General features: G+C 38.2%; 2 protein-coding genes across 5 annotated transcripts; both read left to right on the top strand.

Annotated features, from left to right (window-relative positions):
- The first annotated feature begins 6,307 nt into the window (after positions 1 to 6,307).
- Positions 6,308 to 10,464, top strand: plvapa (plasmalemma vesicle associated protein a). Of its 4 annotated transcripts, none has more exons than XM_030774180.1 (5): positions 6,308 to 6,774; positions 7,244 to 7,301; positions 7,899 to 8,602; positions 9,115 to 9,565; positions 9,670 to 10,464. In XM_030774180.1, the coding sequence occupies exons 1-5, from the start codon at positions 6,388 to 6,390 to the stop codon at positions 9,720 to 9,722; spliced, it is 1,653 nt and encodes a 550-aa protein (XP_030630040.1). In that variant the 5' UTR covers positions 6,308 to 6,387; the 3' UTR covers positions 9,723 to 10,464. The 4 variants fall into 4 exon arrangements, with proteins under 4 accessions (XP_030630040.1, XP_030630039.1, XP_030630037.1 ...); XM_030774179.1 differs by having other exon boundaries at positions 7,896 to 8,602; XM_030774177.1 differs by having other exon boundaries at positions 7,241 to 7,301.
- A 7,190-nt stretch (positions 10,465 to 17,654) lies between these two features.
- On the top strand, positions 17,655 to 23,375 carry ano8a (anoctamin 8a). The gene is made up of 16 exons (XM_030774696.1): positions 17,655 to 17,820; positions 18,039 to 18,171; positions 18,378 to 18,516; positions 18,612 to 18,708; positions 18,992 to 19,108; positions 19,496 to 19,623; positions 19,761 to 19,922; positions 20,048 to 20,200; positions 20,509 to 20,635; positions 20,732 to 20,787; positions 20,896 to 20,970; positions 21,048 to 21,680; positions 21,839 to 22,030; positions 22,172 to 22,303; positions 22,459 to 22,569; positions 22,737 to 23,375. The coding sequence occupies exons 1-16, from the start codon at positions 17,655 to 17,657 to the stop codon at positions 23,373 to 23,375; spliced, it is 3,060 nt and encodes a 1,019-aa protein (XP_030630556.1).
- Positions 23,376 to 23,650: the final 275 nt, after the last annotated feature.

Below are 23,650 nucleotides of genomic sequence, written 5' to 3'. Positions count from 1 at the left end.
GAGTGTTCTCTCCTTTTTATTGCTTACCCTTTTCTTTCCTTCACGACTGCCTTCACTACTGCCTTACATAGTGCAGTTATTTTAGGCTGTAGAGTGCAGTGATAAATCACATTAACTAGACTAATTGGTAATAATAATAATAATAATAATAATAATAATAAGACAAGTTTATTTAGAGCCCACTATCACTATTTATAGTCTCAAATGGCTTTACGTGTCCATAACAAAGTCAAATCAAAATTATACTATCCATAAGTTAGACAAAATAGATAAGTCTTTAGTTTGGCTTTAAAAGTATGAAGGGAGTTTGCCTCCCTAATTTCTATAGGTAAACCATTCCAGAGGAAGGGAGAGTGGTAGGAAAAGGCTCGGTTGCCAGTGGACTTCTTTTTAACTCTTGGACCAACTAATAGTCCAGAATCTTGAGAGTGCAGGGTGCGAGGGGGGTTACAGGGTGTAATTATGTCAGACAGGTAGGCTGGCGCAAGCCCATGTAAAATTTTATTAATAAGAGGACCTCAAAACCTGCCCTTGCATCAATTTGGAGCCAATGAGAGGAATCCAGGACAGGTGTAATGTGGTCAAACTTCCTTGTTCTAGTCAGGCTTCTGGCAGCAGCATTCTGGACCAGCTGAAGACTTTTGGTAATAGGTGCAGGCAGGCCAGAGTATAGAACATTGCAGTAATCAAGGTGAGACATGACAAATGTTTGAACAATGGTTTCTGCAATTAGATATATGAAAAATGTTTGCAGTGCAAAAAACCCAAACTATGCGGTAGCTGCCATTAGATTCAAGATTCAAGATTCAAGAGATTCAAGAGTTTTATTGTCATGTGCACAGCAGAACAGGCAGTTACACTGTACAATGAAATTCTTACTTTGCTAATCCTCCGTTGCCAGACAATATATAAATAAGTAGAAAAAATTCTTAAATGGGAAGATCTTATATGGAGACATATAAATAGCAAGTGAACTTATACAAAAAAAGAGAGAGGTGAGGTAGATTGAATGTGCAAATGTCGCAGTACAAGCGCAGTATGTGCAAGTGAGGTAGATTGAGTGTGCAAATGTCACAGTACATGTGCAGTATGTGCAAGGGGGCAGAGAGCAGCAGTCATAAAGTGCATTGTGCAGTATTGCATGATGACAGTGGTGGGACAGCAGCACTAACAGCTGTCTTGTGTCTACAGAGTTTACAGAGTTTAGTGTTCGTTAAGTAGTGTGTGTTGCAGTCATTGGTCCTCCAGTCAGAGAGGTTGGAAGGGGCCATGTGTGAAAGAGTCATTCACAAGCCTGATTGCCTGTGGATAGAAGCTGTTTGTCAGTCAGTTTGTCATTAGTTATACCATTAGCAAAATAAAGTGGTATCAGCTACTTTTGATGTAATGGGATGACTCTCTGCCGTAAGGAATCTCTTTCACAGGGAAATTTGTGGCAACAGTGGAGCAGTGTAGTTGCGATCCTTAAAAAAGGGTTAAAAAAACCTTTTCCACCGCACAAACCAGAACCAACACTGTGAAAATGGCAAATGTCCATTTTAGAAACTGCTTGCTTTCGAAGAATATTTGCAGTTGACCATAAATCATGTTATAACCTTTTTTGTTTCTTGTTAATTATGCTGGACTTCCCAAACCAGGTTTGGCTCACAATTTTGACTAATTTTTGGTTGTTACAGATATGTTCTGTACTTTCACTTCTTGTTCAAACCAGTCTGGGCAAAATTCATCCATATTGCATGTATTCAAGATTATTATTATTATCAGTATGAACATAGTGTGTCTCTTTAAGCCATTTTCAAAGCTGAGAGGCTATTTCAACTAGAAAAATAGAAAATGGTTAAACCATTTGATCTCATGGTGGCAATAAATCTGCCAGCAGGCACAATGGAGCTATGCCATGTTAATGGTGCTCTGCCAAGATTTTTGTTGTGTATTCATTTCTCAGTATTTCCAGGAATACTGTTGGGTTATGCATAGTTTTAGAAATGTAATGCGGTTGGCTAATCATAAGTCTGAACTGGACTGTTGTAACCTTCCATTAATGATCCTGTAGCTTCCATGAATTAATATGCCTCAGTGTGTGCCAGTACCCTGGTCCCAATGTTTGCACTAATGGTCAGTGGAGTCCCTCTGTCATCTGTCACGACACAGCAGCAGCACAGCTAATGTCAGCCAAGACCTACTAAAACGGGATCTGGCTTCGAGTTACGGATTAAATAAGACTTGGACACCCCCAAAACGGGTAAAAACAACAGTTTGGTGGGGTCAAAACATTTACATATCCTATACTATATAGCCCTGGAGAAAAGTTCAGCCTCTGACTGTCATTGTATAATTCACACTCTGAATGAGACTGACAGAAAATTGTGAATAAAAAGCACATAATTGCACCCAAAGGAATTTTATACAGACTACAGTCAAAGCCCTGAGAGAAACATTATAATATTTCAGTAACTAGCAACATGAATGGAGCAACTGGGATGCCACACATTAAGAGGAACAAATCAATTGTGTATCCTTAAAGTCATCTTCAGTTAAAAAAAAAAAAAAAAAACACCAAAAAACCCCCCCCAAAAAACCTAAGATGTGAATCTGGACTGGGAATATTCAGACTTAAAGATATTTTATGAATAGAAGGAGATAGAGAATTCACAGCCTGTCAGTTCATTTCCTCAAAATTAATATGATGTTAAAAGGGTAAATATATGCATATACTTTGCACTTCTTGTAGAACCTTTGTACTATCATGCTCACTGTTATCTTTTGGCCAAGCAGGCACAAGCAGGCACGGGCACAGATAGATGCTGGTGCTCTAGCACCTGCCCATTTGACCTCTGACTAGATAAGTGCCCCTTTGGCAAGACATTTTTTTCTATTTCTTTTTCTAATTGTATATTTTAATTTTTAAATTAGGCCCATGGCATCAGTTCTTAGTTAAAAGCGTATTGTAATACCCGACAACTGCATTTGAGTTCTAATTCTGCGTGACTGCACGTGCCCCTGCCCTCCCCTTACCCAACATTCCTTGTCAAAGCTACCACAGCTAAGGCACGCAAATCGTGCGCTTTGCAGAACAGCATTCACGTCTCCCTGGCCGGCCTTCATTGATGACAGCCAGATAACGACAGTGTTTGCTTTAGGCCTCATTGTTTCTCACTACTGTGAAATTAACCCACTATTAAAACATCTCAATACAGCCAGCCTTACTTAGGCAATAGCCCACCATTTAGCTTAACAAGAAAGCTAGTCTGGTGTTAAATAGCGTCGTCAATGAAAACGAGTGAACTGAACTCCGGTTCCTTTGTCAGGTGATTGAAACAGATAAATGTTGCGTGGTAAATAGTCTAAGCAATCATGTTTGGATATCAGGAACGTTATAGCCGACCTGTCACCCGTCACAAGAAAATGTGCAAATATATGATGCCTCCACTGTGTACATGCTCATACTGATTAGCAAAAGCTTTAAGATATAGCTTAGTAAATTATCGATTCTAAAAGAAGCCCAAAGGCCTTTACAAGCTCAGATTTGAACGCTTAATTGCTCATCTAATTTTACTGAAATCTCATTATAGGCCCACAGTTTATTTTAACTACACAAAGTGGTTTGGTGATTCTTAATGAGACATGAAGCTGAATATTAGTATTTTGTCAGCATTATAGTTGAACTAACCTTATATAAGTTAGGTCTATATTACAACACCTGCAGTAATCTATATTACGTATTTAACTTAAATATTGTTAAAACATTGCCGAATGACAAATAGCCCAGTAAAATTTGTCTGCAGAAAAAGTAGTCATGTGGTAGGGTACTTGAAGTTGGGCCACTGACAGTTAAGAGTCTGGTGAGGCTTACTGTTGTAATGCATTGGCTCTGTCACCGAGCAGTCTTACCCAAATAGACATCATATTGTATTGCTGGTCTTTTTTTGGGAGATTAACCCTGAATTATCATGCACAACATTGATTTTGCTCATTTACCAATTGCAGCCTAGTGCCAACAAAGGACAGGCTAAGAAAACAGAGAGAAAGGGAGCTACAGCAGACAGCCCAGGGCATCTAGCACTAAGGAGGATGAGGAAGATGTATTGCCACCTGAGTGTGTGGATATTGAAATAAATAAATACATAAGTAAGTAAAAGTTGTGCTACTGTAAGTTGTAAGTAACTCCATATATGTGTATGTATTGTGTGTATATATATATATATATATATACACGCATATGGCACCATGGCACATGTACCTGTATATATCCATACATATATACAAACACACACACACACACACACATATATGTGTGTGTGTGTGTGTGTGTGCGTGTGTATAGGTATATGTATAATTGAGAGGTGTGGCCCTTTTTTCGCTTACGCACCTGCTCCCCAAAATGTCTGTGCACGGTCCTAGGTTCAAGTCTTAATTAGGGGGGTCAGACCCCCCCAGTTCCCCTCATAATTTGAACCATGTGTTAGAGAATATTTATCAGCACTGGTTTTGAAAGTGTTCTTTGCTGAAAAAGAGGTCCTCTGACATAAATAAATTGATAACAGTCTTATCAGATGATTTTCCATGTATGTATGTATGTATGTATGTATGTATATGTCTGTCTGTCTGTCAGTCTGTCCGTCTGTACGTCATGACTGCATAAAAATCTTGTTATGTTCATGATTCTTTCTTCCAGAGCATATTACTAAAAGTGTATTCACACAAATCATGATAACAAAATGAATATATGAATATGATAACTGAAAATGTGCTGGAATGTGCTACTGTTATCTTGTCATGCCTTGTTCAAACTGAGATAATGTAGTCTGTCTCTATTCCATATATCAGTTCATATCAGTAACACAATACTCCACTTGAGTAAATACAACATCTTAGATGACGCTGATGATCCATTTCAACACAACCATGTGTTCTGGATACAGATAAACAGGATGGCACGTCCTTGATAATGTCAACAAACATGCATAAGACTTTGTTTATTAGTGATTTCCTTCATTTGTTCTTAAGTTTACTTAAAATTTATCCTGACGCTAACTTTGTCTTTATCAGTATAAAACAGAGACATGAATTACTGCTTCCTCTGAAGACATGTTGGCACATCAACAATGTTTTGGAGGAAAAGCCATGACTTTCATAGTGTTCCTGTCCTTCCAAGAAGGGGCAACTTCGAGCGTCACAGAGTCCAGCATCAACATTGGTGCCCACCCACAACACACTCATTACAATGTTTTTAAACAGGTTCTGGAACAATGGCATGTTCCAATTACATTAATTACAGTGTCCTGTCTAGCCAATAGTTCTCCCCCCTGAATAGGTAATACCATCACTTCAGTGCAGTAACACAATGCGGTATACCCTTCAACATCGAACCGTTGTTTGGTTTAGTATGATTCTAATTTCCACTCTCGGTCTTTCCCTGGTTGTGTTTCCTGAGGGACACAGTTCAAAATAGTATAGTTGCTGTAGTGCATTGAAGACAAAGAGCAATGAGTGATGCAAGCCTGTGTATACATGAACAATAGCCCATTTGACTTAACAATAAATTAAAGGATAAGTATTTTTAGAGATTTGTGTTTGGTGGCTTTGAGGACATTCAGAGCAAAAACCACAGCATGCATTGGCAGATTAATAAAATGGTTTATTCTCACTGAAGTGGTGTGAAGCATAGAACGTGCATTTATCAGGCTAAATAAGTTTATTGTAATGATCAACTTTTGTCTTCTATTTAACAAACCAAATGGGCTCAATTCAGTTCCTGGTTTTCTCACAAGTAGATTTAAGGGAGATATATTTGACCAAATTCTCAACAAAAAAAATGCAGTAAACATCTTTAAAAAGTACCAGTTTAAAAAAATATGAGATTTAGTCTATGTGTGTAGCATATCAGCATTTTTCAGATGATTTTTTATGTACTGTATATATATATATATATATATATATATATATATATATATATATATATATATATATGCCATTGCCAAAGATAAAAGCAAAGTGTCGTCAAACTGAACATTGTTGAACAGCATATGTATCTATGTGCTATATCACATACATTGACATGTTGTCAAACAAAAGAAATCAGTCTATTCAGTGAGGAAAAGCTGGAACAATAAGATGGTTTGTACCGCCCCACAACAGCCGGTGATGTTATTGTATAACCTCTGGGATGATGGCCAGAGATGGGTGGAGTGAACCAGGAAAGCATCACAGAATGGGTGGTCTGGAATGATGATATAAACTGCCAGTATTTAGAAATTCAATGTTTTATTATTTTGGCTAATTATAAGATATAAGACATTGCAATTGCTATTAGTGGATGGTTCTCCATACCAACCGCAGGGAAGAGATCATTATTTTGACTGGCTGCACCACAGTTTCTCCACAGAAATGTATAACGGTGTGTACTCAAAAGCCAACTTAAGTCCAGCATCCACAAGGATACATAAGGCAAAGAGCAAGAGCTGTGGCTACTATATGAAAATAGTGTTCTTCTTCTCATCACTGATCCAGTCTCTGATCATTGTCAGCCTGGTGCTCTTTGTGGTCTATGGACAGCCTCAAGACACAGTGACGGAGCAGAGGCTGAAAGACCTGGAGCAAAGCTTCAGCAAACTCTCGATAGAGAACATTCAGCTCCAGGCGCAAAAGAAGAACCTCTCCCAGGTGCTGAATGTCACGCTTATTGCAAAACAGACCTGCGAGAGAAACAGAACAGACTTACGGAGACTGTTAAACACTTCATCTGCCACAATCAAGAGTATTTTTGAGCGACTGGTGAGAGATGAAACTGCTTTTTACCTTTTACCATCCTTTTATCAACCTTACCAACAGAAAAACATATTGTGAAGCACTTTTGTGAAATTGGGGATCAAGTTTACAACTGCCTTGTAAGAAAATGTATATAATATGATAGGAGTATAGGATCAGAAAGGCAAAAAATGGAATGATGCATATTATTGACACAGTTTATCTGAGAGGTTGCTTTGACAGAGTGTTGTTTTAATTGTCAATTTTTTGGTTTGACTTTGCTTGAAGTTACACACAGACAGCCCTGATTAATTGAATCTCACTATACCACTTTAATGATCTCTTTCACTTTCTTGTAAATGATAAACCACTGAGACACTGGTTAGTTTGCGCATATTTATCTGAAGTCCAGGTTTAATCTTATGAATGCTCAGCTAAGGTTCTGTTTTATGCTTAATAAACCAAAAATTAATGATGCCTGTTTACTCCCAAGCAGAGTCAGTGTCCAAGGGTTCCATTACTTATGCCGTGTCGCCCTACTCCTTGTGCATGTGGTAAGGCAACTGAAATGTCAGATCACTTTATGTGCTGAATTATATTGCTTTTTTTTACCCATGTTTGAAACATCATGCTAAAACAGGGCCTAAAAATCTCATGTAAGAAAAGTTAATGTTTTGAGCAGTTCTTCCACAACACCTATTTTTTCAATTCAGTCACATACCCATGAACACAAAGGTGTGATTAAACTGAAGCTGACTGAATTGAGAGAATTGTATATATTAACCAATCATGAACTCATGATAGAAATTGATCTTAATAAGATTATTACTGCCTTGTGACCATGATGTACTTTGTTTCCAGTGCAGAGAATATTATGAAATACCCTTGAAGGGAATATTTTGTCAATTCCATAATCTCAATCAGATTTTTAGATCATTGTTTGAAAGATTGTTTAAGATCATTTCTTAAATCATTTCCAGTGTTTTAAGTCTTATCTATATTTAAAAAATATCTTAGCTAAGTATATTAAGCAGTTTACTGTTTGAACAACTGGATTATGCATTTAGAGGACAGTCGAAAAGTGCTCTGCTGTTCTAGAAGAGACAAATACTTCTGACTGACGTTTCAACAATTTTTCTTTCTCAAAGCAGACACTAAATGTCCACAGCTAAAATTTTCGCAAGACTTGCTTCAGCATGTGAAGAATAACTTTACTGAGACAGTTCGAATCATGCAAATTGATTTTGAGACCTGTAAAAAAGAGAGGAACCAATATCACCTGGAGGCCATTGAACTACGGCGGGACAAAGCTCTCAGTGAGGAAAAAATAAAGTTGTATGGCAAGAAGTGCAAGGAAGATTTTGCTGCATCTTTTCAAGGAATGACAGCGGTTACCAGCGCATTCCTGATCAAGATTGATACCTTGTTCCCAAAAATATTTCCCTTTAAACTGACCTGTGAGAAACAACGTGACCAGCTTGATGAAATTCGGAACAACTGCAGCAGCCTTTCCAGAGAGATGGAGGACAAGCTCCAGAAATATCTAGACAGCTTGGCAACCCAGGTCGAAAGTACCGCTAGGTTGCAAAGCAACTACGAAATTCAGAACAAGCGTCTAACAGAGGATATCCAAATGTGCAAAGGGAATCGCACTGCCATGGCTGAGCAGAATGCCAAGGTTCTCCAGGAGATCCAGGTGAAGCATGACGAGAAGGTGCAACAACTACTACTAGAAGGCAAGAAACTAAATGAAGCCAAACAGCTGTCAGACTCACTACTCAAGCTAAAAGAAGATGAAATCAAACAGCTCTCAAATACCATCGACCATCTCAATAACACTCTTGGTATTTGCAAGGTAAGAGTATAACAGTAAAACCTATGTAGACATGAAAACATATGTGTCAGTAACGCAAATTTGCACTGAAGTGTTTCGAGGGTCATTCATTCAGTACTGAAGAAAGTCATCCAGTGAGGTGTTAAGGTGTTACCTTAACTGGCATAGGTAGTATTTTATTTTGCATAGGCAGTATGATATGCTAACAACAGTGCTGGTAACTCCACAGTGTACCTGTGCTAACATTTTGTGTCTTCACCTAGATATGATGAGGTTGCACTGGGTGTAGGCTCGTAATGTTAACCACAACATACATTATCATGTAGATATTAAAGTCATTAATTGCAGTTATAGAACAACATCCTACCGGAGGCATTGTGATATGTTGGTGCCATTGTAATTACCACATTGTAGGGGCTAGAGGAAAGTTTTAATCAAATAAATCTATTTTGTATTAATATGTTAATTATCTTCATTTTAAATATTTCAGTAACAGTGTGAGATTCTACAGTCTCTCTATAATGTTTTTTCAGCTTTTACGAGGCTCTTCATCATATTCTGCCGGAGCATCAAATCCTCTCAATTTACCATACAAAAGTATCTCAAAGGGATCATTAAATATTGTGTCAGGTCCCACAGGAGCAGGCACTAGTGGAGTGAATACACTTACGTTTGGCAGACCAGACTTGGGAAATCCAGCAGTTGGACCAGGTTCTTTAGGACATAATAGTCCACTATTTACAGATACAAGCAAAACACCATTGGTTCCAGGTTTAACGGGCAATTTGGGTCCAAACGGGGTAGGACCAGGTATTCTGGGGTTAGGAGCATCAGTGAACGGAGTGGCTGGACCAGGTATGACAGGACTGGGTAGAACAGGAGTTAACCAGGGATCCACTGCAAGTGGAGGGAGTGTGACAGGAATGGGTCCACCATCGTTTGGTGGAGGCAGAACCACAAGCGCTCAAGACACCATGTTCACAGGCAAGACACCATGTTGATTTTGATGCTTACAGCAGAGCATATCACATGTTGATGTTCTTTTTTTTAATAACTTATATTATTTTTCAATTATTTTTGTTCCACAGCTCAAATTACCCAACATTTGAGGGAGCTTCACCAGTTTTTAAAACCAGAGTGACTGCGGGCAAACTTTGCATATAAGAATATGCCTAAATATCTTCGTAATGTCTAGACGAGATATCTGTTCAAAAGTATTGTGCACTAATGCTTAAAGCTATAAACTATGCCATGCCGTACCTAAGACATAAGCTTGTATTATGACACCTAGGATGAATGGTTGGAGTTCTGTTGCACTTTAATGTCATGTAAGCTTGTACAGAAAAAAACTGATGATGATCTTGTGATTGGCAGAGTTGGGGTCAATTCATGGATGAATTTTAAGCACAATTTTGAATTTTGAGAAGAAAGTGTGGAAAACACTGTTCAAATATATCTGAGTACAGCTTCCAGAAAGCAATCTCTACTAAAATGCAAATGAATTTTTTTGCACAGCAATATGTTCTTTGTGAAAAATTAACTCAGTTTAAAATAGTTTTTAACAGAAAGAATGAAATGTATTTTCTTCTATTTCATGGCGTATTACTTAATGTGACATATTTAATAATTACAGATAACACTGCTGTATGTTATGGAGTTTAATGGAATTCTATTTAATATATTCTGTTTTCTGTACATTCTTCTAATTCAGCTCCAACTGTTCAAGACCTATCGACTCCTACTTAAATTTCAAGAATGGTTTTGGAACCAGCGACCAGTTCTTATTTTAGTTCTTTTTATCAGTTCAGACTTTGGCCAAATTCTGAGCTGTGTTTGAATTACAGACATTTAATGTATATTCAATTCATAAATAAAAGATAGAAATTGGAGCTGCTGTAGGTTCTCAGTTTGAAATTTATTTCTTACCAAAAGCATGTGTGAACATATGTACAATTAATGGATTTTCCTCTTTATGAACATGCATTCGTGTTTCGTTAACCCAAATAAACTCATAATTAATTGATATTAATTGACTGATTTTAACTGATAATTAGATGATAACCTCATCATATGTAATCAGTTCACCAAAATATTTTGTAAATTCACATTTAAGTACAAGATATTTCCATATTCCTTAAATGTTGCATGTCATACCAGCTCTGGATGCAGGACAAATAATGGTGTTTTCATTGTTTACAGTTTAGATGCAAAAGTGTATTGACACTTTTTGAGGAGAGAAGGTTATAGATGTCAGTCAAATCTCCAGCAGTTCTGACCAAATAGGTCTGGCCACTTAATAATGTATTGTGATTGTTTTGCGTCAAGAGGAAGTGCTATTTAAAACAGATCCCTTCAAAACGCAGGAAATTTCATCTGCATTAATCAGCCTTTCGTTTATTCCCAATACCCAAAGGTGATACAACAACGCTGACAGAGAAGTTTAAATCTGAAAATGTATAGTTATGTGTTGTGAGGTGTAGCACGATAATCACTGTTCACTTAATCTACAGGAACACAATGTAAAACAATTTCAGTGTTTTCCCATGTTGAAGAGTTTCTAGCACGAGGAATTCCAAAGTAATAAACTCAGGCTTCAAACACACACACACAAACACACACACACACACACAAAACAGAGGACAAAAAAACCCCTCAGACACAGAGACAGGGCGCCAATTAATAAATAGTGGAGGCCAACAAAAGAACCCTCTTTCCTGTTTAGAGGATATCCTTTGTTACTCTTAAATGATTTTTCACAAAGTACTGTTTGGTAAGAGAAATCTACAATTTGGGGACATACTCTGTAGCATGCTGATGACATTTACTACAACAAAATTTTTCTTCACTCAAAGACATGGAATCATTAATGTGATTTTTTTTCTGCTGTGTTGGTTATTAGTTTGACAATTGTAAAATGGCATGGGTAAAAATGTCTTTCCTCAATGGCATTCCTTTAATGAGATTAAGTCAATTCAAAACAAGAACTGTTTGGGACAGAGGTTATAATAGATGATAATGCCCATGTGCACAAACTATAACAGAACATCTGTTCTATTAATTTACATTACATTTAAATGTAATCAAAATGAAAGCTGTCCATGGTAGTAAAGGAAATGTATGATATTTTAAAGTCCGTTAGAGCAATAAGCTTAAGATACTGTGAGATACTTCTCAGCTTCACTTCTCAGTTTCACTGCTTTTTTTTTTTCTCTCTTTTCTTAACGCTGTTGTGAAACATGGCTTAAGGTACATTTCACTGCTCCACCCTTTTACAGGAAAAGAATGGGTGCTTATTATTGCTACCTCCTTCCTACCTGGGTCATGAAACTCTGACCCCTTTTGTCTGTTGTCGCTACCATTCCTGCTCTCATCCGCAAGCGCTAATTGTGCTTCCTATTTGCTTGCCCCTTTTTATGTCCCTGTGCTGCCAGTCTGGTAAAGACATTTGAGGGTAAAACTTTTCCCTGTTTATTCGTACCCAGATGATAACGCAACAGGCAGCTGGGTGGGATGGTCTCCTGGTCAACAGAACCTAAAGCCTTTTGGTAGAGAGGATTACGCAACTGGGCAGATTTTTTTTTTTTTTTAAGTCAAGCTAATTTAATCTGAGACTGCAATCTTAAAATACATTAATTTGTTCAAATCACATCAAATTATCCAAAGCTGATGAGAGTGTACCACTTAGAAAGTTCAGGGTTCTCTTGCACCTGCCTCACGGCACAAATTAAAGAACAACATCCACATCGTGAGAGCAAGAGTGAGAATGGGCTGTTTTCTAATGTTATTAAACATTATTCCATTACTAAAACATGAGCTGGGCTGAAGCTGTGCTTGATATATTTGAACATTTAAATGCTGATTAAAAACTGATTACTACAGAAAGAGAAAAAAATTCTGTGACAGGCCAGTAGAGGGAGTGTGTGACCATCAGGTCTATGTCTGACAATTTTTTTTTCTTCCCCTTCAAACGCTTCAAACACTAACTCCTCCAGCCCCGACTGAATAAATCACACAAGGACTGAGCAGCGTTGCAGTGAGAGACTTTGGATTACAGTCAATTTTAACCTTACAATAATCCCTAAGAGACTGCACTGCACAACAAAAAATTTTAAGCCCCTTTAAAGTTAGCAAGGCACTTAATGGATATATTGAAGCAAAGAAGTGCATTTCTTACCAAACTTTTTACATCTCATTTTGTACAGGTGTCGCTTCCCACCCATTTTGTTTAAAGATTCTTTACTGCTCACAGCTGCGCCATGAGTTCAGTCCTAAGATGTGATGTGGTTGCCAGTGATGCATTGTCTCTCATGACAACATTCTGGATATCATCTAAAATGTTAGCTGTTAAAAACTCAATCATCAGACATTCTCTCTGGTCTACACTACTGTCTATACCAACAACATAGACAGGCGTTTCATAAGGTGAAAGGACCTACCAAACGAAGTATTATGGCAGATTAACATAGGATGTTCAAAGATTTGTCACCACTACAGGACTGTCAGTACCGACACATTCTGTTTCAATAATGAGACCATTATACTGACACACTTTTGGGCCTTTGTTGGACCACTCATGGGGTGAGTGGGTGATGCAGTGGTTAGTGCTGTTGCCTCACAGCAAGAGGGTCCCGGGTTTGATTCCTGGCAGGGCGGCCAGGGTCCTTTCTGTATGGAGTTTGCATATTCTCCCCGTGTTTTACATGGGCTTCCTCCAGGAGGTTTGGTGTCCTCCCACAGTCCAAAGACATGTAGGTCAGGCAAATTAGAGATACTAAATTGCCCCTAAGTGTGAATGTGTTTGTCTGCCCTGCGATGGACTGGTGACCTGTCCAAGGTGTTTCCCTGCCTTTCGCCTAATGAATGCTGGGATAGGCTCCAGCACCCCCCGTGACCCTACTTAGGATAATCAGCTTAGATAATGAGTGAGTGAGTGGACAACTCACACATATTTGTGTGTTTTCTCCCATTCCAGCATCAAAAGAACCTACATTACAACTGGTGTGCAGCAAGGTGAACCTTTGATTATAATGATCCATTCTCTTGCCTTACTTAACAAAAAAAAAGAAAAAGAAAAAGAAAAAGAAAAGAAATTGATATAACTTACCTCCATGACTGATTCTTAAAGACAAGTCAGTGAGCTAAAAAAAACAAAACAAAACAAGACAGGACAAACAAAAAAATGTGATAATTTGTTGTTAATTGCTTTGGTAGTCACACCAGTCACACTAGTCATACTAGTCTGCCTGTTTAATGATCCCTTTGTAGTTTTATTCGCCACTTCCTTCTTGGTCAGGGTTCACTTGAAAAAGAGAAAGAAATCACTGTATGACTACTCTGATCAGACAAAGAAAAGAGAACCAAAAAACCAGGACTTTCTGATTGTCTTTAAAGTTATAGCAAAATGCTGTAATATTGAAATTATTTAGCTGTAAATGGGCTGATGTGCCATGCATGCATATGGAAGGCAAAATACTTTTCAGTGAAACTTAAAGACTGGGACTTTAATGGAATCAAAACATCTTTAAATCAGAGGCCACTAATATAATTGCATTTGTTAATGTCAGGAATCCTTGGGATTAGTATTTTATCTGTTTGCATCTGAGCAAATGAGCATCAATATGGCAATAATTTTAGAAAGCTCAACTCGTGTTATGTGCTTTGGAAATTGCAAAAAAAGGAAAATAACACCTGCAGTGTCACTAAGTTACAGCCATATACAGAATTACAACAGTTTTCAGATGTTGACTTTGTGGATGGCGTTCGAAGCTAATGTCTAAAAGAGAAATCTCTGGGCGATTAACAAATACAAAATCTTTTATGCTCATGACACATCTTAATGGATACTGCCAGTGATGTTATAGATTCTAAAGTCAATAATGTCCAAATGTTCTCATAAAAAGAAATTTGGCCTTTTCCTAAAACTCTAAGAGAATGCAGGTAAGACACAGAAAACAAAAATGAAAAATGATGTAGGTAATATGATGTTGTCACTTACAAAACATAAATATTGCTAGTTTAAAGGGCACTTACTTTCTCCAGTATCTTATTGTCTATTGCTGGTCTGTAGTGGGGACAGCTGCTAAAGGAACCTTTTGTTTTTCAGCTATGAAAACACAAATACTAATGCAATGGCTAAATCAGGTCTCTAAGATAGTGGATACTACAGTACAGCTTCCTGCTTTATCGTGTTGCAAGAAAAAACAAAACAAAACAAAACAAAGGAAAAAAGCAGATCACTGGTATGTCTGAAAATGATGGCAGCCCATTTCTTCAACTTGAAAAAAAAAAAAAATCAAGTCACATAATATGTCATAATAATGATAATGTATCTCATAATTATGACTTCATATCATAATTATGACTTACTATCACATATATGACTTACTATCTCATAGAACGTATCTTGTAATTATGACTTAGTATCTCAGAGATACAAAGTCATAATTACGAGATACGTTCTCATTATTATGACATACTATGTGACTTGATTTTTTTTTTTAAGTGGCGGAAACGGCCTTCCCTAGAACATTCTCTCCATACCGAAAGTTAAAACCGCTGGATAATTTTAATTGACTCGACGCATAGCGTTTATCGTTCATTCTAAGCATTCTCCATTCTAGTGCGGGGAGACATCAATCAATTATGCATGCCACGTTACATAAAGCCCCACCACACAACCAAGGACAGTGCCTGAGCAGAACTACCATCCAAACATGCACTGGGAGTAAGCAGACCACTTGATGCATTAAAAACGTTCTAAAAAGGGTCAATTCACGTCGAGTAATACCTGACCATTCAGTCATGTTATGGCGGAAATTTTAAGGGTTGGTATCAGGTACGATAGCCTACACTACCGCATAACAACTAGCATATGACCCTCTGTTTTCGACAAGCTATGTGCTCTAAATTCTTTATATCCTGCTGGTGTTGTGTGCACCTGTTTGCACCAACAGAAGGTTCTCTGTGCTGGTGGAACATCCGGTCTGCCTGAAGCTATAACACCGCAGTTTCAGCACCACAGAAGACGGAGTGAAGAAATGTGAAGAACGAGTGCTCGTTGAACACTGTATACGAGAACGATGTCTTCGGGAGTGATAGGTGGGTATTTGTTACCATCATATTAGAGTGAATTTATTCTCGCTGATATCATAAATCTTATATGTGCATTTAAGAAATGCGATCAAATCCACTGGGTTTTCCACTGGAATGTCTTTCTGTATAAATCGACCCTTTGCTTATCAACATGATTCAAACCATTTGAGACAAGTGCTGCGCTTTTAGACGAGATTTCCACGAGCGCATTTTATTTTACTTCATCATATTTGAACTCGCAGTTGTAGTTTGTCCTCGGCAGAAAACAGGATTTCCATATCAAATGTAGCTTAAACAGATGTGGTCGTGCGACCCGGTTATTGCATATAAAACACCTGTATTCAAACATACCCGTTTTATGTCTCGATATGACCATTACAGGTATTTATGTAAGATCTTATTAAATCTTTTTTTATCGTAATTGTGAACAAATTTGAAACGTTTTTGAAAAAATATCTCGGTCTCATTTCTTGTCATTTTATTGAATTGGTGTCCCAAAAATAGTCTACTGTGTAAGTCCCGCTGTGAGTCCATGGTCTTTTTGGCCTTTCATATGGTGGACCTGCTGAAAATTCAACACCATCTAAATTGATGCGTAAAACTGTTATAAAGGATTATCAGTTTGAATGTATTTGAGATTACCAGACGTTCACCAAAGGCTTGAGAGGTGAACTTTTAGTAATAACGATATGGTGCATTTGTACATGAATTTGTGAAAGAGCAAGTTAGTGATTAAGGGGTATAATATTAAGTTTTGAAATGCTGCAAGGGGCATTATATAGTAATTTTACTTTATTTAAAGACTCCTAACTTCTTATACAGTCATGCTTCGTAGTAATACAGTAATTTTTTTCTCCCAGTTTGTTCTTTGTTAAAGTGCTCAATGGGTGCTAAATCATCAGAAAACACAGACCATATCACACATTTATGGAGAAGTTCTTCTAGTGATCCAAACTCAGCGCTTGAGTTTTGCAAGCTTTGTGTAAACCAGCAAAGTGTGAAATATTTTCTGTTCTGTCATTTGCAGCATTGTTACATCACTTCACATATATAATATTTTTTCTGAATAGCGAGAACTGTACTGTTAAGTGTGGAGTGGAGGAAGGGGGTTAGTCCAAGCCACTTTCTCCGTTCTTGACAGTGTGCAATCAATCATACACCGATTCAATTGGAATTCCCAGAATGAGGAAGATAACACAGAGGCAACAGCAATGGAAAGTACCATCAGATAATGGATGCCTTTAGGCAATCAAGAATGCTACAGTGCAGAAGAGCATGTCTGAATCTTGAAATGTGAAGGAGCTGAAAGAATTTTATTGTGATTATTAACTGAAATGTCAGGGTGAGCGGGGCTGAGTAGGACACTGGAGAATACAAGGATTGACATTTTGATTTACTAGATATGCAGTGATGCTTCTAATCAGAAAAGGCTATGGAGACATGAAAAATTACAGTGTCCCAGCAGTCACATGACTGGAATTGGCTGTGATTACTGTAGCACTTGGGATGGGGAGAAAAGTGCGAGATAGTGGGAATATTTTTTTCTTTTATTCAGTTGTTTCCTCAATGAGAGATACACGTGTCTTTGCTTCAATGGCACTTCTGTCAATGTGTCACTTTCATTTGACCTGGATAAGATGAGAACTCGAATGTAAACTTAGTAGTAAGCTTGTTTGAGATTTTGTTTGAGGTTTCAGCAGGCTCAATTTGAATGTGAAACAACATTAGTCATTTACTCAGTTCTCTGGTCTCATTAATTTGCCATTCATAGTTAAGATAACTTACTTTGGCAGTAAATAAGGTATTGTTATCAGTACGGTAACCATGATGGGCTATACTTACAGTAAAAAAAGTATTTAATGCATGTCTGACTGAGAAATATAGGACCATTTTCTTTTTCCTGTATCTTCATTAAGAGGCTAACGACAGTTTAATATACTGGAACAGACCATTTGTGTAAAGGGAATGAATCAATTATGCAATGGTTCTATCACTGACAAAGTATTCTACCTCTCTATCCTCCTTCCAATGGGTGATAAATCTGCTAGGACATCACCTCTTACAGGCAGGGCAGTACATCATGAACCATAAATCCAGGATGAAGATGGTGCCCATTGAAAACTGTGATGTTGTCATGACATTTGCAGGTAAGGTGAATCAGAATGAATTATTGTTCATCCTGTCCAACAACTATATTAAAATCAAAATGTGTGTGTGTGTGTTTGTTTTTTTTTATTTTCAGTGAAACCTTTGACTGATTTTTGCTTTCCTGCTGTCAGTTGCTATTTTGATCTAAGGGATTACTAAAAGATAGACTTTAGATGTTTAAGATTTTGGTGTAATGTGTAATTTTCTCCCTTCACAGACACTACAGATGACCACACTTTGTTGTGGCTACTTAATCAAATCCGACTAGGAATACCCCAAATAGTAATCCAGATTCGACAACATAATCATAATCATGAATACGCTTTCTTCATAACTTCAACTTTTGAAAAGTAAGACACTGTGAATATGCTAATTTCACACTAGTTTACGGTGCATGCTACAGATGTTTAAAAATGCTTTGCCAGCTATTTTCAATTTCTACTTTTTTTCCTTAACTTTGCCGCAGGATCATTTTGACTTGATCAATTTAAATATACATTTTCTTAGCGAAACTCTGTTTGTTGAACTTGTGCTGTGTGTCCTTCTCTCCTCTCAGCTTGCTATGTGGTGCAGAGCAAATGGGCATGCAAAAAACTGTGAAACCACAATTTGGAGGTGGAACTCGCAGATTTTCATGTGCACAAGATGACATCTATGAGAACATAGAGAGTGAGCTGTGTTTTTTCACATCACAGGTCAGCCTCTAATCCCTAGGCTGCCGACGTACTGTATGTAAAACCTTTTTGTTTGATGTGCTGATTTATAAGGTGACTTTCCACTGTCTTCCCAGGAGCGACAGAACATTATAAGGTACTGGCTGGATAACTTGAGGGCCAAACAGGGTGACATCCTTCACAATATCAGTTTCCTGGAAGGACAGCCAATCAGTAAACACTCTAAACCCCCCCCAATTTTTTTTTTTTTTTTTTTGGATAATTCATGACATGTTATGATTTTTCAATACGTTTTTGTGGTCATACCAGTGCTGTGATTTGACATCTCTAAAACACTTGTACATTGTCTGTTTTTACATACTCTAATCGTACTTTATATACTTTAACTGTATTTATCAGCCACTTAATTTGTGTTTTTGTAGAGACTGTATAAAATATACAGAATAAACACTGGAATTCGTATGCAGTGCCATATTCAACACAGTGTCCTTTTCAGTACCAGAGTTAAAAGCAAGAGGAGTAATTATTCAACTGTTTCCTCTGCATGAGCAAAGAATTCTCAGTCAGCTGATGACCTCCTGGGTCCAGGCAGTCTGTGAAAGACAACCACTGGGTGAGAAACATTCCCAAAATATGACTTTCTAACACAAATGCAACAGTTTACATGAAAGTATATGCTTTGGTTTAACTATATATCTGTATCTTTGTTGGACTGCATGAAGAATGTGAGAAAAAGCATTTAAAGTTTTGAAATGTGCATTTATCTTGCCTATGGCTCTTGTATAAGCTTATGAGGTGGCACAACTAAATATCCCTGGTTTTTAGACTTTCTCATTTGTTCTGAGCATGGATACAGAAATTGAGTCAAATGATTCCATAGAAAGCACAATATAAAAATTAAAAATCACATGGTCTAGAAGCTGTGAAAATTAGTCTAGCAATTGCACATCCAACGGACCTGATTTGTTCACATATCTTTGTGTTCTCCTGCTACTGGTAGATGATATCTGTGATTATTTTGGGGTTAAGATTGCCATGTACTTCGCCTGGTTGGGTTTCTACACCAACTCTATGCTGTATCCTGCAGTGGTTGGCTTTTTGCTATGGATACTCTCTGAAAATGATCAGGTAAGTGATTAAACTGAAACTCTTACTTATCTTTTTTCATATGATTTATATTCTTGAGAAGAAATACCCACACATTTCTATCTTTTAACCACTGAATAATGGTGTAAACTCACTGGCTGCATTTCTACATAAAACAGACAAGTCAGGATGTGTGCTGTGTGGTATTTGCCCTCTTTAACGTGGTGTGGGCAACGCTATTCCTGGAAAGATGGAAACGGAGGGAGGCTGAATTAGCATACAAGTGGGGCACTCTCGATACTCCTGCTGAACCTCTGGAAGAGCCTCGGCCACAGTTTCGGGTAAAGCAAAATGACGTATTGCTCCTTCTGGCTTGAATATCAAAACCATGATGAGATACATATTTCTACTGTTTTCAGTCCTTACATTATATATGGCATGAGATGTTGTGCTGTGTCTGAATCAGGGTGTGAAACGCCGCAGTCCTGTGACAGGGTGTGAGGAGTTTTACTATCCACCCTGGAAGAGAAGAGCCTTCTGCTGGCTGGTCAGCCTTCCCATCTGCATCCTTTGTCTGTGCTTTGTCTGTCTGGCTATGTTCATTTGCCTGGAGCTCCAAGTAAGAACAACGGTCTCAATTACAAAAGGCAGAAATGTTCATTCATAAATAATTTAAAAAAAAGATCTCAATTATTCAGTGCAGTCTGTATCCTGAACTGAACTTCATATGCGTATGTCAGTCATTTTCATGCAAATGTCCACCATCCATCAAGGAAGATTCTGGACTGAAGTCTGATGTATGAGCAAGAATGATGCATCAGAAAAAAAAAAAAAATCCCAAAGTGCAGTTAGATGGAATAGGCTGAATATCAGAATAACTCCCAACTGTCATGACTTTTGTTAATGTGTTGCTTTACTATTTAACAGGAATTTGTTACTGAAATGAAAGGATTACCCAGTGTGACACGATTTATTCCAAAAATCCTGCTGGCCATAACTGTGTCCACATGTGATGAAGTGTACAAGAAAATTGCAGTCTGGCTCAATGATATGGGTAAAGCAATGCTGACATTACTTGTATTTAAGACAAATATGTATGAAAGAAATATTTATTCACAGAAGTTCTTCCTTCACCTCCTTTTTCTTTCAGAAAACTACAGACTACAGAGTACTTATGAAAATAATCTCATCATAAAGACTGTTTTTGTAAGTTCTTCCATTCTATACATCATTTTCTCTCTCTATATATATTTTATTTCTTTTTGCCTCACCATCAGCAACATGTCTATAACTAGTGTCTTCCTCATTTTAAAGTTTCAGTTTATAAATTCTTACCTCAGCCTTTTCTACATTGGGTTCTACCTGAAAGATATGGAGCGACTGAGAGAGGTAAGAGCCAAAGTACATATTTTTAATAATTACATAATGAAGAATATGCAGGACAACTAAAGCTGCTCTACTTACAGATGCTGGCCACCTTACTGATCTTCCGTCAATTCTTACAAAATATCAAAGAAGTTCTACATCCATATCTATACGAGCACCACAAGCTCGGTGTTTTCAGAACACTGTGGGACCTTATGCACACTTTGCTTTTTAAGTATGGTAATCTAGCTGTAGAAAAGGCTCAAATGACTTACCAGACCATAAAGGACCTGAAGAAACCTGGCAACCAACCTGTGCAGACAGAGAAAATACAGAGGACAAGTCTTATCGCTGGTGACAGAACAATAAGAGCTGAAGATTGTGATGATGATGTGGGTCTAAAACAAAGGAAGGTCAGTTTCACAGAGAAAGTGGAATGCAAAACCATGTCAACACAAATTCATGGCATCTTCTTGGATGATGGCAGTCCAACACTGGTGGAGGAAGGAATGGACTTTGAGATATGTGATGATGAGGAGATTGAGGCTTGTGACATCTCAGGTAACCTCGAAGGGCCCCAAAGTAATGCTGATTTTCTCAAGAGAAGAAAGACACAATCCAAAGAAACTGAACACACTGAGAACAAAAAAATATCTTGGATTGACCCTCCAGAGGAGGTTGAATCCACAGTCCTAACTCAACCTGAGATTGAGAGCTGCATGCTTACCTATGAGGTACGTCTTCTTTTGGGCCTACACCCTTAAACATCTTTTGAACAGTGGAAAATATCAGATTATTCAGTCAACCACCCAAATTTGACTTCAAATTTGAAGAGAATGAGACGGAATGACCAGGCAGATATCGTTTTAAGTTGGTTTGCGTTGTTTTGCAGGATACCCTCCAGGATTACCAAGAAATGTTCATTCAGTTTGGCTACGTCGTGCTTTTCTCCTCTGCCTTTCCTCTGGCAGCCATGTGTGCCCTTATCAACAACATAATTGAGATCCGTAGTGATGCCTTAAAACTTTGCACAGGTCTTCAAAGACCCTTTGGCCAAAGGGTGGAGAACATTGGACATTGGCAGGTAAGGGGTGTCAAGCCCTCCGGATTTACATGTAATATTGATATTGTGGTGACAAAAAGTGAAATGAATGCAGTTGTAACTACTGCACAGAGTATGCCGTAAACCACAAAAGCAACATATTTTAAATTCCTGTTTACGCAGACAGCAATGGAAGCCATGGGTCTGATTGCCATTATAGTGAACTGTTACCTCATCGGTCAGTGTGGCCAGCTACAGCGTCTGTTCCCCTGGCTAAGCCCAGAGATGACCATAGTCTCTATAGTGATACTAGAGGTAAACACAAACAAGTCAATTATACTGAAGGCTACAAAAACTACTTAAGGAGCATGCAATATGGACCCAATACCAACACTAACTGAAATGCATTTTAGCACAATATATTCTTGTCATTAAATATATTCTGTCTCTGTTTCTCCTATCATTTCAAGCACTTTGCTATTCTCCTGAAGTACATCATTCATATGGCGATCCCTGACATCCCAGAGTGGGTGGTGAACGAGATGGCCAAACTTGAGTACCGACGTCGGGAGGCTCTTAAGGTAGCAAGGCCGGTTGACCTAGCATGTTCATCCTCAGCCAGAAAAACAACTGCGGCAAATCCATATCTGCTGTAAAATGCTGAAACCAATAAACAAATCTTGGGGGGGGGGGGGATGGAGTGTAGTTGTGTTTGTGTGCTAAGCTTTGCTCTGTTTACCTCTCTCAGAGACATGAAAGGCTGGCTCAGCAGCAGCACCAACAGCAGCAGAAGAGAAGACGTGAGGAGGAGGAGCATCAGAGGCTAGCAAGACAAAACAGCCAATCAGATAAGCCTGGACCTGGGGGCGCTGGGGACTACCAACAAGAAAAAAGTTCTATAACAAAGACCAGCTCTGGAGGGTCTGTGGGAGACAAGCCGAAGAGACCCAGTTCCCTGCTGGGCAACAACAACGTGATGAAGCTGAAACAAATCATCCCACTGCAGAGTAAATTTACCTCAAGCACTTCCCCCACAAGCAACGAGCCAAAACATCAAGCGTTTCTAAGTTTTAAGTTCCTCAAGTCCCCTGAGGGAAAAAAGGACGCTTCCACAGGGGTGTCAGCATCGGCGTTGTCATCAACAGCTGCCTCCGCCGGCCAAGAGAAATCCCAGTCCTTTAACCCAGGTAAACTTTTTAACTTTGCTAAAGCAGAAGGGGCAAGCTGTGTCAGTGGAGAACAGCTGCCCAAACAAGGAGATGTGGTGAGGGCATCAAATACACAGCATACAAACGATAACCAGACTGGGGCACAAGAAGAGATGCTTGTTCCTAAGGAAGATAAAGAGAGCACAGACTCAGGTTCAAATACAAAGAAAAAACAATGAGTATGAAAAGTGACACAAGAAATATTCTTCACACTCTCAGAAGCAAATAATTGAATGCATATACTATTACTGAATTTAAGAAGTGTCTCAATACCAAGTGTACATTAATACTGTGTTGTTATTTGCTGCTTGGGTGAAGCATAACCAACCACAAAGCAGAGGAGGTTGCATGTAAAAGAATGCTGAAGCATTTTTGGGATTTAGTTGGTATTTTTTTTCTCTGAGCTTTTCCATCATCATTTCACAGAGAAAGCATGCTGCAATACAACCTGCTG

Source organism: Chanos chanos, chromosome 5, assembly GCF_902362185.1.
Source record: "Chanos chanos chromosome 5, fChaCha1.1, whole genome shotgun sequence".
NCBI lineage: Eukaryota > Metazoa > Chordata > Actinopteri > Gonorynchiformes > Chanidae > Chanos > Chanos chanos.
The sequence above is the reverse complement of the archived record's forward strand: the minus strand, read 5'-3'. Positions and strand labels throughout refer to the sequence as shown.

Coding starts and splice junctions, on each gene's coding strand:
- plvapa (XM_030774176.1), top strand. CDS start 6,388: ATGTATAACGGTGTGTACTCAAAAGCCAACTTAAGTCCAGCATCCACA. Junction 7,302..7,895: donor CCCTACTCCTTGTGCATGTG/GTAAGGCAACTG, acceptor TCTTTCTCAAAG/CAGACACTAAATGTCCACAG. Junction 8,603..9,114: donor ACACTCTTGGTATTTGCAAG/GTAAGAGTATAA, acceptor ATGTTTTTTCAG/CTTTTACGAGGCTCTTCATC.
- ano8a (XM_030774696.1), top strand. CDS start 17,655: ATGGTTCTATCACTGACAAAGTATTCTACCTCTCTATCCTCCTTCCAA. Junction 20,636..20,731: donor AGTCTGGCTCAATGATATGG/GTAAAGCAATGC, acceptor TTTTTCTTTCAG/AAAACTACAGACTACAGAGT. Junction 22,304..22,458: donor TCTCTATAGTGATACTAGAG/GTAAACACAAAC, acceptor TATCATTTCAAG/CACTTTGCTATTCTCCTGAA.